We start from the raw sequence: 15,649 nt of genomic DNA, 5'->3' as shown, positions 1-15,649 counted from the left end.
AGTAAATTCGATATTTGTGCACTTAAAAAGTGCATAAAATACAGTACATTATGTTGCAGCATATTATTACTAAAATTACTAATAATATGGTGAATTAATGCATTAATACAGAGCATTGATTTTAAATAAAAATCATATTGAAAAGCAGGTGCTATCATCACTATCTTACACAGCCAAGGAAACTACCTGGGGAGATGTAATGGACTTCCTGTCCTGGGAGGTCCATAGTCTGTTGAGTGAGTCCCGAGACCTCTCGGGTAACAGGCGGGAATTTCTGGCCAGACATCTCCTCAATGGATCTACATCCTCATATGGATTCTCTTTCTCTGTTTGTAGAAGAGCAGAGGAGAGAGAGAGAGAGAGAGAGAGAGAGAGAGAGAGAGAGAGAGAGAGAGAGAGAGAGAGAGAGAGAGAGAGAGAGAGAGAGAGAGAGAGAGAGAGAGAGAGAGAGAGAGAGAGAGAGAGAGAGAGAGAGAGAGAGAGAGAGAGAGAGAGCACAACTCAGACTAAAACCAAACACCAGCTGCCCAAGAGCCAACTTAAAAGGTAGCGAGGTAACATGTCTTCTTAAGGAGTGAGTGGGAAAGAGGCAAACTGATAGGGAAAGGGTAGGCAGAGGTTATGGAAGGCGGAGGAAGATGATAATGAAAAGAAGGAGCCGGAGGCACCCAACAGGGCAGCTATTAAGTGGTGGGAAAGGATTATTCATGGAGGTTTACTGCTGGCGTGCTTGAAACTCAAGTGCATTGTCTCCAAAAACAGTTTCTGTTGGACATAAGCCTTTGGACAGCACTCTGTCTCCTGAAATAAGGGCCAGAGATGAGTCAAGATAAGAGAATGCAGACAGTCCAGAACCCTAGTCTGACTCCATAACAACAACAAAAACATTATAAATATTTTGAATCCAGCTTCTTTGACCAAATGTGTTGAGGATGATTTCTCTTTTTGCTAACATGTTTTCTCATGTAAAAGGGTGGATCACTTGCTGAAATCAGCATGATTACTACACAGATTAGATTAGGTGTTCTAGGTTAGGATATTAGTGTTATATGGCCCCTGTTGTGTATCTAGTGGAGGGAAACAGGGCAGAAAAATGTGTTACATCAATGTTACAATAAGAAAAACAATAGAAAAGTAGAGCAATATTTTGTTTGGGATGTGCACAACTACTATTACATCATATTGAAACTGGCAGCATTCAGACCTTTTGTTTCATTACACTGTCTTGACAGCCAGGAATTGGTGACATGGAAAGAATAACTAATTAGAGGATTTTATTATATTGACCTGGCACAAATTGATGCAATAATCAGATGTTATATGAACAACACTGTTATTTTAAATGGATGCTGCTGTGAACATATGCACACACACACACACACACACACACTATATATATATATATATACACTCACCTAAAGGATTATTAGGAACACCTCTTCAATTTCTCATTAATGCAATTATCTAATCAACCAATCACATGGCAGTTGCTTTAATGCATTTAGGGGTGTGGTCCTGGTCAAGACAATCTCCTGAACTCCAAACTGAATGTCAGAATGGGAAAGAAAGGTGATTTAAGCAATTTTGAGCGTGGCATGGTTGTTGGTGCCAGACGGGCCGGTCTGAGTATTTCACAATCTGCTCAGTTACTGGGATTTTCACACACAACCATTTCTAGGGTTTACAAAGAATGGTGTGAAAAGGGAAAAACATCCAGTATGCGGCAGTCCTGTGGGCGTGTCCAAGTGATCTCTCGCGCGATTGCGAAAAAAATTCAACATTGTCTGTTGATGATATATCGAAATCGTCTTCCATTGCGATTTCCTGTATATCTAAATATGTTTAGATCTTCACAGTGAAAGGTAACACTTCCGAAATCTCTGTGTAAACAATGAGTGACGTACACGCGCGAGAGATCACTTCCAGGCGCTTGTGCAGACCGAAGCGCCCGCGCCCTCAGATCACTTGGACGTGGCGGTTACAAGAGGTAAAAACGATATAAATACTGTTCGTTTTCTCACACAAACCGCTCGTTTCGTGTCTTAGGCCATCAATGTGTACTTCCATTTACGAGTCATTAAATCATGTTTAATTTGGACTTCTCTCTTTGAGGTGGTGACCATAGACCTGCATTATATGACTGACAGACAAGAACGGTTTGACCTAAACATATCAAAATTGAAACTACTGCGGAAACAAAGACACCAACATCTAGGATGCCCTTGAGGTAAGCTAAAACATACCAAAAATTAATTTCAAAGTGAACTATCCTTTAAGTTGATCAAAAGTTAAAGACATTTACAATATTACAAAATATTTCTATTTCAAATGCTGTTCTTTCTATTCATCAAAGAATCCTGGAATGTATCATGGTTTCCACAAAAATATTAAGCATCACAACTGTTTTCAACATTGATAGTGTATGTATTGGTATGCTTCCACGTTAGAGTTGAAACCTCTTGCAGACCCTATTCAGGTCACCCTGTCCTCGCTTCTCGCCGCCCATCAGTCTGCCAAAGGTTCTTGAAGGGGAAAGCAACATTTTATTTATATCCTTAGGTGAGTTAGAAACCTGGATCTTGGTAGAGTATAACTTAAGTCTAAGATAGGACGTTTCTGTAATACAGCTCCAGGTGCTCTACAGAAGAAAGCAATCAGATCTGTTCAGTTCCTCTAGGATCTTGCAGAAGAAAACATTATCCCTTGTGCAACCATTTTGTAATATGCTGTACATATTAACACTTTCGCAAGAAAAAAATGCATGACATGTCAGAAGTGCTACTAAGTGAACTTGAGCATAATAATCAAAGTTTAACTTCTTGTGAATAGCTTGAGAGAAGGCAAATAACTAGCACACAAACAACAAACTACAGCCTGACCTCATGAGATGTACTGCTGAGATTTGCCCTAGTGCCATTAAGGCTGAGAGGCACAATGACAGGCCAGATATTGCCCAGAGTGCTCTGTGAGTCTCCCAAACGAAGCAATGTAATGACAGCATGCTGGAGAAATGATATGCCTTCCTGACCACTCACATACAGGAGGGTACTAATCAACTTCTCTACTTACAGGAGCTCCAAAAAACACACTGACAAAAGGAGAGAGAAAGCGGGCACCCCTAACCAAAACATACTGTGCTTCTGTTTACACAATAGGATTTTCAAAGGAGAGGACGTTGAGTGCTTGATGAGTTACTGAGCAGTACACAATGTCAGTATCAGACTACCGATAAAAGCAACAGACGCAACCATTTTATGAGCATTTTGCGGTCTTCCGAAGAACACCATGCAGTCATGTGAAATGAGGAATGGCCATCACATGAAATGGCTTTGTGACGTGTAAACAAGCAGAAAGAAAAGCTAAAAAACAGGAATGAAAGATAGTCTATTCAAAAACAATCACACACAGCAATATGGCTCCTTATAAGACCCTCAGTAAAGGCTAGGGGTGTAACCTAGGTATTGAAGTCAGGGTTCGGTACAGCGCGAGGGGGGTGGGGGGGGTGGGGGGGGTGGGGGGGGGGGGGGGGTCTGGGACCCTGAGTTCTGACTGTTTTTTAACCCTGACTGTTTTTTTAACAAATGTGTATGTTTAAATTAGGGCTGCACAAATAATCGCAATGATACCTCACGCAATTTGGCAAAGTCTGCGATTATTTTTCAGCACGGCTGATCGGTAGTAAATGCTGTTCCATCTGAACGCCAGAGGTCGCTTTCACGCAGACACGCCAAATATGCCCCGCCGCAGAAGTGCATTAACAGACATCATTCCAGGAAATCCCAATCGGGCATCATACTATCGAATAAACAGATGATTGAAACGCTTTGATTGATTAAACATGACTAATAAACACACTACTGCCTTATTCTGTGTAAGAAGCCACATCATCTCACAGAAGGATGCTCAACTGTCGTTATGAATCGAGTTTGGAGTGAAAGCATGTTATTAAATGTTGTCTTTTGTTGGACAAGAGGTTCATAAATGCTTCTCATGTTTGAAAAGATTTGACGCGTGTTGCTTTTTCACAATGCTTTCAGATGGAGCAGCGTTTACAGAGCCGTACATCAATGACAAGCTGCGCATAAAAAATAATCGCAGCCTTTGCGATTTCAAAATTGCGATAAGCCATCTCGATTTAAGTGCGATTTATCGTGCAGACCTAAATAAATTCTATTATAATTATTAAACATTTCTTAAGGATAAAAAAGCTCATCTTTGCAAATGCTGTAAACTATATCGGGAGGCCTTAATTAAACATTTCTATAATATTAAAGGTTACAATTAATGTAACCTTTAATATTGCACTCATGGTACGGCAGTAAACTTTCTTGATTATTACGCAGGAATGAGAGTATAGTTCCTAGCCATATCAGCCTAGAAAATCGCAACTTTACATTTTCCGTCGGTCTTAGTGCACGATGTAACTACAAAAGAGTCAAGTTTTAAATAGGAAAAATATCGAAACTCTTTGGTCATTTTTTTTTTTGAGAAATGCTAATGGTCTTGTCCACTTCAATGATGTATGCTAAGCTATGCTAAAAGTGGTACCGCCAGAACCGGAGATCAGCTGAATGGATTCAAAAACAGTAAAACTCAACAGTTTAACTCTGAGGGAGTTGTAAAATGAGCCTATTTCCAAAAAAAGTGGAGTATCCCTTTAACACTCAAATAAAAAACATGTACTGTAAATCGTACATAAGGCAGGTTTTGCAATAACTTCTAAATCTAATTATAAAGTAAATTTTCTACTCCAATTCATTTTTGAAATATAATCATTTACACAGTGGCTGTCATAACTTGTTTTCATGACAAGTGAAAAGTAAATATAATGAATAGTTAGTCTCTAGCGAACTAACCTGCTGTCGACACTAAATGTCTGAGGTAAATGGAATGCTACGTGAGATAATTCGAATGAATGATCCAGCTCTCAGATGTAATAAAAAATATCTTAATTTGTGTTCCGAAGATAAACGAAAGTCTTACGGGGTTGGAACAACATGAGGGTGAGTAATTACTGACAGAATTTTCATTTTTGGGTAAACTATACCTTTAAGGACTAATGGAATAAAGTAGCCTTTGTTGGGGACTGTATATCATTGTGACATAAATATGTTTCCCTACAAGAGATTTATCTCTTTGTAAATGTAATATGACCCGGCCATCTGGAGATATTTGGCCAATCCATTATCACTTTACTAATGTGCATTGCATATGGGGGATATGTCATAACTGCCACCAGACCAGACAGGCTCTGTGCCAAAATGCCCAAAAGTTAAACCTAAAAGGAAGCTTGCAGGCTAACATGTATACCATAAATACTGTTTACGTTTGAAACTTTTTGTGATATTTTTGTAGGAAACAGGGCAGAAACATTGGGTTATTTAGTGACAGCCTGAGAAAACAGACTGATGTGCTAACCACAGCCCGGTGCTTCTGGAGACCACCCTTAGATGCCTCTGTCAGACTCGGTTACACCAATCCCCAGCTCAGTGGTTAGAGCTGGAACTAATCAGCATTCGTAAAAATGTGCAACCGCAATGCTTGATCCCACACCCGAGGTGTTCGCTGGAACAATGGAACCGTTGTCATGGGGAAAAGGCTGAGAGTCACCCACAGAGACTGATGCACCACCTTGACCCAGTCGCTATCATCATTTCTAGAACAACATGCAGCAAACGCGGTATTATTGGCTGTAGATTAGAACTAACAATATGACACATAAACGTCAAGCCTACCAAACCCTGACTCCTTCAACTCATTTGCCAACTGGAGACTTATTTAACCAGACTTCTTTACAGCACCTGATGCCCTAGCCTCATCAGCAATAGCAAGACAGAGATTTACAGTCTGGCCACAGGGCAAGACCCATGAACGTTGTAACAATGTCAACCCCCTCAGGGTCTGAGCATTAGTGCACACAGACTATTTCCTGCCAGGAAGGAATTTAGCACATAAAATCAGCCAGCGCCACATGCCAGTACTTCATCACCTTCAGTAGACAAAAAAGGGAATTTAACCAGGGCTTATGTGAGGAGTGCACAATCAGCACAAACGCTATAAAATAGAATATATTATTGTTATTTATACTACAGGGCTGTTGAATGCTTGATTCTGATTGGTTGAGAATGTTCTAAGGTGTGCAATTATTTTCAGGGAAACGCACGGCTAAAGTAGTTCCAGGCAGGTCTTGACCGCATTACAGTTCCATATCACTTCGCGCAGTTAACTGTAATAACGGAAAATAGGATACAATTCATAACAAGAAAAAACATGCAGCCCCATGCGCTTGATCTGCAATTTTCTATGTCTAACTTCACAATCAATGGACACATACAGTTTAATTTTAATAAATAAAGTATGTAGTCCTATCTATAGGCTAAATAGAAAATTAAATTGAATAGGCTATATAAATAAATTGATAGTCCTGCTGGGTTTTCGTAATTATTCCAGATATAATATAACAAATAAATAATTATTGATAGGCCTACTTGTTAAAAGGGCTTTGTGTGTTTCATTTATTGGGTTATCTACTGTCAATTATAGAAAACAAGAATGAACGAATTAATTAAAACAAATTTAATTAATAAATAAATAATAATATTGACGCACATGCTTTTCTGTCTCATTATTGCAACATCTCTCTCTCTCTCTCTCTCTCTCTCTCTCTCTCTCTCTCTCTCTCTCTCTCTCTCTCTCTCTCTCTCTCTCTCTCTCTCTCTCTCTCTCTCTCTCTCTCTCTCTCTCTCTCTCTCTCTCTCTCTCTCTCTCTCTCTCTCTCTCTCTCTCTCTCTCTCTCCCTCTCTCTAATAACGGCATTAATAACTGCATAAAGCCGGGACACACTGACTAAGGCCAGTTATGAATGTAATTTGGTAGGCTACATATGATACGCACTTTTTTTGCCTACTAGATGCACGTATTACTTTTGCGTATAAAGAGCAAGCCTAATAAAAGCACTCGTGCTATAGGCCTAGATACGCAGTGCCAGGAACGATCGTTAGGCTGTCCATAACTTGGGTCTAGCGCGAGTTTAAGCACGCACAAAACTCCCGTTAAAAATCACAGAAACGTGCGACATGAATCTCTTACATCGAATCTGCACTTTGTTGTTTATGGTGGAAGTCAGAAGAATTCAGTCAGCGCACTGAACAAAACTATTCGTTTCAGCGATGACTACCGTAATCTGAACGCCTCTGATTGGTCATCATGCTCACAAACTCAACGGAAACATGTGCGATTGGTTAAAATGCTCAACGCTGCAAAACGAAATCTGATGGAAATGCCGTAGTTAAGTATTGTAGTTTGTTTAACTAATATTATCACTTAAACATATTCTATTATATAAATATTTTGAAACAAATTACAATGACTTTCCCAAAACTTCCAAACACCCCCGCACCACCCCTGATTTTATTTTTATTACTGATCTACATGATTCACGTGGGTCATGATTTTAGGCTGAAATAACCAGAATTCCGGATTAATCCGGAAGTATCACATCCCTGACCATTATAAAATTAAATATCTCTAAATAATAAAAAGTTTTCCCAAGCCATTTTCATATTCATCACTAGCTGCGTTTACATGGACACTGATTGTAATCGGACTACTAGCACAGTCGGAATAAAAAAGTCACATGTAACCAAGTCAATTGGAATGAATTGGCCAAATCCGATTAAAATTTCATTCGAATTGTATGGGGTGGTTTAAACCTTTTGCAAACCGATCGAGAGACAAGTAAACTTCTCCCTAGTCCTTGTTACAGACTCTCATCCGCAGATGGGTGCGGGAAGGGACGTTTTTACTGCTTGATAAATATAAGCTGCATGGCACAACGGTTCATGTGCTTGTCATCTCCTAATTAGGACCCGAAATCAAAGAAAGGAAGCAACTTAGGAGAATAGTATGCGCAAACAGCAGGAAACTGTAAATTTGTGCACGGCGCGCATGTAAAAAAAAAAAAAATACAATTCCGATTTGACGCTTGTGAAGTAAACACTACCATCGGATTCATCAATGAATTCATTCCGAATTAATTCATTCCAATTGAAAAAAAAGGTGTCCTTGTAACCGTAACTAGTTAAAACTTTAGCACACAATCAAAAGGGAGCAAGTAGGATCTATCACCAACTGTTGGCAGTTCTTACCCACTATGTCCTCATATGCATTCTCCTCGAGTGTGCTCTTGGAGCTGGGCCGACTGTGGTTCTCTGTGCCATTCTCTGTGGGTAAGGAGGGGTGTGAGGAAGGCACACTGACAGCATCTTCTGACTCACACGATTCTCTGGAAACAAACAGAGATAAAGAAAAAATAAAATCACAGCTTTGGACATAACTTTTGATGAACCAGAGTAGTTCTGTTGGCTTCGCTTAAGGCAAGCATCTTTCATTTGGATGATCACATTCAGGCCAGACCACCTGAGAAGAGGAAAGCATCTTTCACTTATGAGGATCTTAAATGTGTCCAATCGCTCAACAGTTTTTCTGGAAGACACCAATTAAAATGATAAGCAACAAGAGAGGATTGAACAACGTGCTTGAATAAACATGACTTATAAAGTTCCCGCCTCTGATCGGGTGGTATTTATTGTTTATGTAAAAGAAGCCAAAATGCATTTGCATGAAAATATACACACAATAACATGGTTGGAAAGCTAACCAAAAGTTGGAACCCCAAATTAGCAGTTTGACATGACACAATCTAATTGCTTGCCTATAGCCTCTAAACAGTCGACTCTGGACCAGCCACAGGAATGTCAAACATGGGCTCAATTGCAGACCAGTAGAAATGCTCCTGTACATGAGGTTCCCATTCAGTCAGTCACGTTCAACGTTACGTTGGACTGACGTCAGGCCATCCTTAAAAATATTTTGGTTTGCAGTAACAGCAAAAAAAAAAAAAAAAGGGTCGGTAGGTAGGTCTATATATTTTTTTTTCAAGATTCAATGTAAAAAAAAAAAGGATAATTTTGGTCATGGTGATTAGGTCGGTTTGAATTTAAACAAATTTGCATATCGTGACGTCACTGACTGGGTCTTCAACCCCCATGCCTTCGGGCGCACCATTGCGAACCTCATTCTGATACAGGTTATAGACCACAAACAATTTGAAATCTTTGTAAAAAAAAAAACATATTTATTGCATTAATTCCAGCTGCATTCATTTGGAAAAAAATAGGCAGAATCAAAAGAAAAAAAGGAGCCACTAGATTTCAATGAAAGTGGATTTTCAGAGGGAAACAAATAAATTAAAATGACTAATCTCACCAGCGCCGCGCCGACCAATAAAACAGCGCGTTTGGCACCATTCGTTTACATTTGACCCATACTGTTACAAGCCCCCTTTCTGGTCTAGGGGCAGGAAAGGAGGGTAACAAAAAGTTGCAGGGAGAGAGTGAGAGATTTGACCCATAAACATCTGCTATTATTAACGGAAATCAGTGTGGTCAAATAGCTAGGCGCATTGTAGGAAACTATAGGCCGATTAAGTAGTCCTGACATATTATGGAATGGTCGATTTTCTTTTGTGCAATTTAGTACATTTCGGTATGGGATGTGCTGTTTTATTGGTCAGCGCGGCGCTGGTGAGATTAATTCGCGCCGCTCTGACCATTGGCTGGCGCAAGCAAACACTTCTCCTGCGCTGTCGAGTCTGTCGCGCTCGCGCGTCTCGGTCCATTGAGCCACGCAGATTACAAGTCAGCGCAGCGCGAACTCTGTAACACACCGCGCCGTTTCGTCCCCCTTTCGGTGTGTTTGGCTTCCCACACTTATGTGTGTTTGTTTGTCAGAGCCTGCAGTTGCTGTGTGACGCGCGTTCGCGGTGGGCATGTCATGACGAGCTGGACGGGCTCCGAGAAAAGGCCGTTAACATCGATTCCCTATTTGACCATTAAGAATTTCGAATAATGAGCGACTAAATGTAGGCTCATACAGACGTATTTCACAAGCAGCCGCGCCGCAGCCATCATCACCGAGCGCGAACCATTGACAGTGAATGAAACGAAGCGAACGCACAGGCCATAGTGTGACATGCGTAAACCAATGGTGTAAACATAATCATAATAGATGACGCCACGGGTTTTTATTTAAAAGAAAGAACGTAGCCTACGCAATTTATATTCACAATACTTACTATAATAAATGTATATTATTTTATTGCATTTGTATTAGTTGTTTGAAGAGTAAAAAAAAAATCGGTCGGTCTTAATGCAAGTTTACAACCGGCAAGTCGGTCGGACTAAAAGGGGAAAAAAATAAATAATTGGGTCGGTCCTAATTTGACAGGGTCGGTCGGGTTACGGCAAACAAGAATATTTTTAAGCATGGCCTCATGAGGTCTTACCTGGGAGCCCAAACTAGGGGTCAACCAATTATCGGCCTGGCTGATTATCGGCGTCGATATTAAGCATTTTTATGGTTATCGGTATCGGACATTTTCAAAATCGATTTGCCAATTAAATAATTTAATTTTGAAATGCGCTATATTTGATGAATATACTTTTTGATGAATTAATAAAAAGCAGGTAAGTACAAATCAAATCTAATTTCAAACCGCAAAAAGACTATTTAAATATGAATCCTGCGTGTCCCTAAAAGAATGGCGCTAACACGTGATTTCATTTACCAGACAGACAGACACACACACACACACACACACACACACACAGGAGCACGCGTGACGCTTGCGCTGTTTTCAGCCTCAGCCGCATCATTATATGAGGACATGATTGCATAAACATCATCTCCAGAGTCACTTCATGTGCTTTTGAATGCTTAACCCCCTGGGGTCGGCTATCGCGCCGGCGCGATTGTCTCGCTTTTTTTCTTATCAGTGCAAAAGAGACTCAAAATACTCGGTTGATTTTGATCTTACATATAAGTGCGATACATCATTAGATCCTGTTAAGTTACTATTTTTTTTGTGGATACTCACAATAAAAACAAAGTGTTGTGCTTTTCACCAAATAAAGAAAAACAAACATGATGCGAGTTCTGCGTTCTCTCTGTCAGTGAAGTCCATTCTGAAACGCGTCCTAAGATTAACTGTAACTCCGCGATTACTTGTCACACAGGCACGAGAGATTTTTCTTTATGAAGCTTGAATTCTCTTCTTTTAAATGAAGTAATTTATATAAAAAACAAATATTCTCAGTTTATGCAATCTGTATGAAAAGAGAGTGCTGTCAGTATTTTTTTCCCCAGCTCATTACACTTCATTACGCGTTAATCTGACACGCCCACGGAGGACGCGCGCTATTCAAACGCAAATGTCGAGGCAAGCCATGACAATGCCCACATCAGCCGTTCCACCGCGGCGGTAAAATGTGTGGTGTATTTGCTGCCTTTTACCGCTAAGAGGCGCTACAATCATAGACTCTGAAAAGTGTTCGTTTATTCCGGTTTATTCTCTCTAATGCGTAATCTGCTGCCGCACCGCGCTGATTCAGAGCGATTGAAAGCTGGTAGCAGAAGAATTCAACAAGTGAAACGTAGTTAAAATAATTCATAATCACAATACTGAAATTAGGCTACTGAAATGTAATTGAATAAATAATGAAAACATTTCAACATAAAACATTGCAATAAAAACATTTAGGCTACATCAATGAGGCTTTACAACTTCATCAGCGTACAGACGGTAGCTCAGTGATCAACGCAACAATACGAGCTTCGAGGACCTTCAATCCACCCGAGATCGAATCTCAATGTAGCATAGGCCTACATGTTGTTAACCGATGTTGTCCTACAGCGTTTATATTTTCCCCACCTTGATGCTTAAATAGGTAACTGTTTATATCTGTTTACTTATTTAAAGTCAAGAGTTTTGTTTGATTATCATTACAACGTAAATTTGCTACATTCCTGTAGAACCGCAGCCGCTGCACAAACGACAAAAACTGATGAAGGAAGATTGTCAGCCGATTGCATCAGAAAATATAAATGAAGAAGCTCGTCTTTAGTCTGCTAAATTATTGTGTAATGTAAAAGAACACTAAAATTACTTAAGTTTGAAACCAAGTTCGAACATTTCAAGGTTTAAATTTTTTAATTTAAAACAGGGTTGCATCGGGTTTAGAGTTTATTTCTTTTGCGATGCAAAATAAGAAACACTAGGCTAATCTTATTCTTGCGACATTTTAAATTTGTATTGCCAAAGAAATTACAGCTAAATTAAACAATTAAAACAGTACAAAACGAAAATTGTCCAAAGAAACATAATTAAATTAAAAACATGCGTTTCTCTTTGCCTCTCTCGCGCTGGATCTCTTTTTAACAAGTTTATTTAGTCTCCCTCGCTGCGCGCGCGGGTCTCTCTCTCGAAATTAAACATTTCAGGGTAAAAACACATCATACAGCTGATAATACTGTATATGTCGCTGCGTGTCAGCCATACAAATCACGAAAAAATTATTTAACCTTTAATTGTTGCTTCAAAGACACAGCATGCCTTGTTGAATTCACCTTACAATAACTTCAATTGAAATTTTGTGTGAAAAAAACTTTAAATAGGCTACAATAAATAAACTACAATATTTATAATTTAATAAGATATGGGGTCTACATTTGGACGCAGATTTATCCTTACAATAATTTTGCCTGCTCATCAGGCTGGCTATCCGACACTCTCCATATGAAAGAGGAACATTAACACCTTTGTCCAGCAACTGTCCCTCCAACCCCCCACAGGCTATCGGAGTCTGAGGCTGACTTAACACAAAGAGAAGTCGCAATTCACACTTAAATCGCTATTCTAGACAGTGTTGATAATGAAGGAATTAAATGATTTAAGTTACATGTAGCCTAGTGATATTTCTGTCATAAAAGTTTATTACTAAATATTTCATTATTTCAATAATTGATGAAATAAAACTGGGTTGGGCCAGCTTTTTCCAAGCAAAACTAAATATAATCTGAAAAAATGCATGTTAATTTGTTGTCATGAACAAAATGTTCAACTCAATATTAAATTCTACAGGGATCTTTGGATCCTTACAAGGCATGCAATTTGTGAATTAAGTTTTTAAAATAATGAAATTATTTTATTTTGTATTATTCAAATAAATATCGAAACACGGTGCTTTGTGGTAATGCTGCTAAATTAAATAACATTTATAGAATAATTATGAACTTAAATGAAACAATATCGCAACATTTCGACAAATACATTATTTGATCTGTTTTTACATTTTAATTCAGGGCGATTTAGCCTACATTTAATTAGAGCAAGATTTTCACCCTTGTCTTGTCATTTTCTCATTGGGAAGCGCTTACATTGCATGTTTGAGTAGATCCTCTGTACCTCTCGTTTTCATATGGATTAGCCTACACAATCAGATAACATTTATTAGCCTAAATATTTAGACATTTAAAGGCTTTAGACATAGCCGATTTCTTATCGTGACTGAGCTGAAGTGGCTTTCGGTTCATTTTTTGTGACGCGCAGTTCCCGAAGACAGAGACTACAGATATACTGTTTTTGTCATTAGCCTATATGAATACAAGTTTACAGTTTTGAACGATGTAAGCTACTCTAGGCTACTCTTATCTGTATGACCAAAAAATTACGGGGGGGATTAAAATAATTCAACAGAAGCAGGGATGTTAAGACCAGAAGGAAATCCTAGTCCCCCCTGGCAAATCACACTTTACTTAAAACCATGTTTTTAAAAACTCTAGGTTGTAGGGAACAGACCTCTCTGCCATGCGCGCGCATGGTTTGGAGCACAAAATCTGTCTCGCATGCACGCTCGCTCTAGATAGATTACGGGATATTTTAACTAATTTGCGGTAACTAGTCGATCACGAGTGGCTCAACAGGTAGATCTATAGATAAACTATATCTTTTAGGAATTTGACCGACCGGGTTGACACTTCAGCGGGAGAAATCGGGGGTGTGGCGTGAGAGCGTGAGATTTGGGTCAATTGCGTGAGTAGCCTCCTCTCACGCTCAATGCGTGAGAGTTGGCAGCCCTGAAAAAAAAAAAAAAATATATATATAGTATATATATATATATATATATATATATATATAGGCTATATATAATTTTTTTTTTTTACAGAACTGCTTTTGAAATTACGATTGGTAGCCTATTATTATACAGATGCAAAGTCGTTCTGTTGGATACTATTTTGTTCCTTAGTGTAAAATGGAAATGCATGATAATTGTATATTATAAATATAAGCAAAAAAAACTGTATGGTGTAACAGAGTTTTAGAGCTAGACAAATCTAAATAAATATAAAATTTACAGCAGACCATGTTTGTGCGGAATTTGAACCCGTGTTATCTTGATGATGAACCCTAAGTTCTACCGCTCGGCTATGAATTTTCTCACTGAGAAATACCCAAACGTCTTTTTCTCACATGAGTGATTTTTTTCATTTAGCCTGTGAGTGTAGGCCTATACTTTAGCCTTTTACAGTTTTAAAAGATTATATCTTATCTGTATGACCAACAATTACGGAGTAGGCTATACATGTTTGTTGTAGGCTTATTTGGAAATTACCATAACTTGTAGTATTTCATCCTTAGGCTACAGACATTAGCCCCACTTACGTTTTGCTAAATGTCCCTTTGCGCCACCTGGCGGTCGTTTCGCGAACGACTTTGAAATGCGACTGGTTTATTTTTACCGCGGTGGATGGCTAAAAATGGTATGTGGATGGCTAAAAGGTGTGACTAAAAATGTGCTTTTGGCTTTCATTTATATTTTGATGGTTTGATATATATATATATGTGTGTGTGTGTGTGTGTGTGTGTGTGTGTGTGTGTGTGTGTGTGTGTGTGTGTGTGTGTGTGTGTGTGTGTGTGTGTGTGTGTGTGTGTATACATATTTATTTATTTATATATATATATATATTGTCCTTGCATTCTTTCTTGTGTGACACCACTGAATGAAAGGCTCATTAGTATGCAGTCTGCTCAGGTGAGAACTGCCCTAATTCATGAGGGGGTTGGGCCGTTCCGCCCATCCGCATATTGCCTTTGCAAACAAAAAAATGTTTTTCACAATTTAAAACAATCTATTGTTTTATGTGAATGATTAGGCAGAATGATTTTCAGATCAATTCGAAGCAAAAACTCTAGGCGACAACATCCACTAGTCAAAAGTCTTGTGGACAGATATTTAGTATGTTATTTGTGGCCTTATATTAGAAACTTTATTTTTTATTTTTTTCAATAACCACGCATAAACAATATTCTCTCAAAAATACAAACATGTATTAACATGTTGTTCACATATTATGGTAGCCCTGTGTGTGCTATATAGAGTGTAATTTCACCTGTGCCATTAATATGTTTATAAGCAACTGAAAAAAGCAGAAATGTCAGAGCATACCAAAACATCTCAAGGACCCTGAAAACACCTCAGACCCCAGAGGGTTAAACTGAGAAAAGCTATCGTCATATCATAAACACACAGAAACTCAAAGATCTCCACGGCAAACCGTCAAAAAATAAAAGTTTGGTTTTTCATAGGGCCCTAAAATTTTTATTTTTGTTAAACTGTAAATAAATTGAATGCTTGATGATTTCAATTAATTAGAAATGCTTTTTGATTACTAAAATTGTATGTCACCATTAAAATAGAGTCTTAAGTTTTACAAAATGTTTACAGAATGCTGCTGGGTGCTCCCTGCACTT

The 15,649-nt window shown here is 38.7% G+C and overlaps 1 protein-coding gene across 4 annotated transcripts in view; it reads right to left on the bottom strand.

Annotated features, from left to right (window-relative positions):
* Positions 1-15,649, bottom strand: part of dennd2b (DENN domain containing 2B) — a 70,645-nt gene that overhangs the window by 23,071 nt on the left and 31,925 nt on the right. For all 4 annotated transcript variants that reach the window (XM_056267346.1, XM_056267348.1, XM_056267345.1 and 1 more), the window contains 2 exons: positions 8,148-8,284; positions 187-326 (listed from right to left, as the gene is read on the bottom strand). In XM_056267346.1, the coding sequence (XP_056123321.1) occupies positions 187-326; positions 8,148-8,284 (277 nt within the window). The remainder of the gene's footprint in view (positions 1-186; positions 327-8,147; positions 8,285-15,649) is intronic.

This window comes from Rhinichthys klamathensis, unplaced genomic scaffold (genome assembly GCF_029890125.1).
Source record: "Rhinichthys klamathensis goyatoka isolate OS25496 unplaced genomic scaffold, OSU_Roscu_1.1 h1tg000258l_1, whole genome shotgun sequence".
In the NCBI taxonomy this organism is placed as follows: Eukaryota; Metazoa; Chordata; class Actinopteri; order Cypriniformes; family Leuciscidae; genus Rhinichthys; species Rhinichthys klamathensis.
The sequence above is the reverse complement of the archived record's forward strand: the minus strand, read 5'-3'. Positions and strand labels throughout refer to the sequence as shown.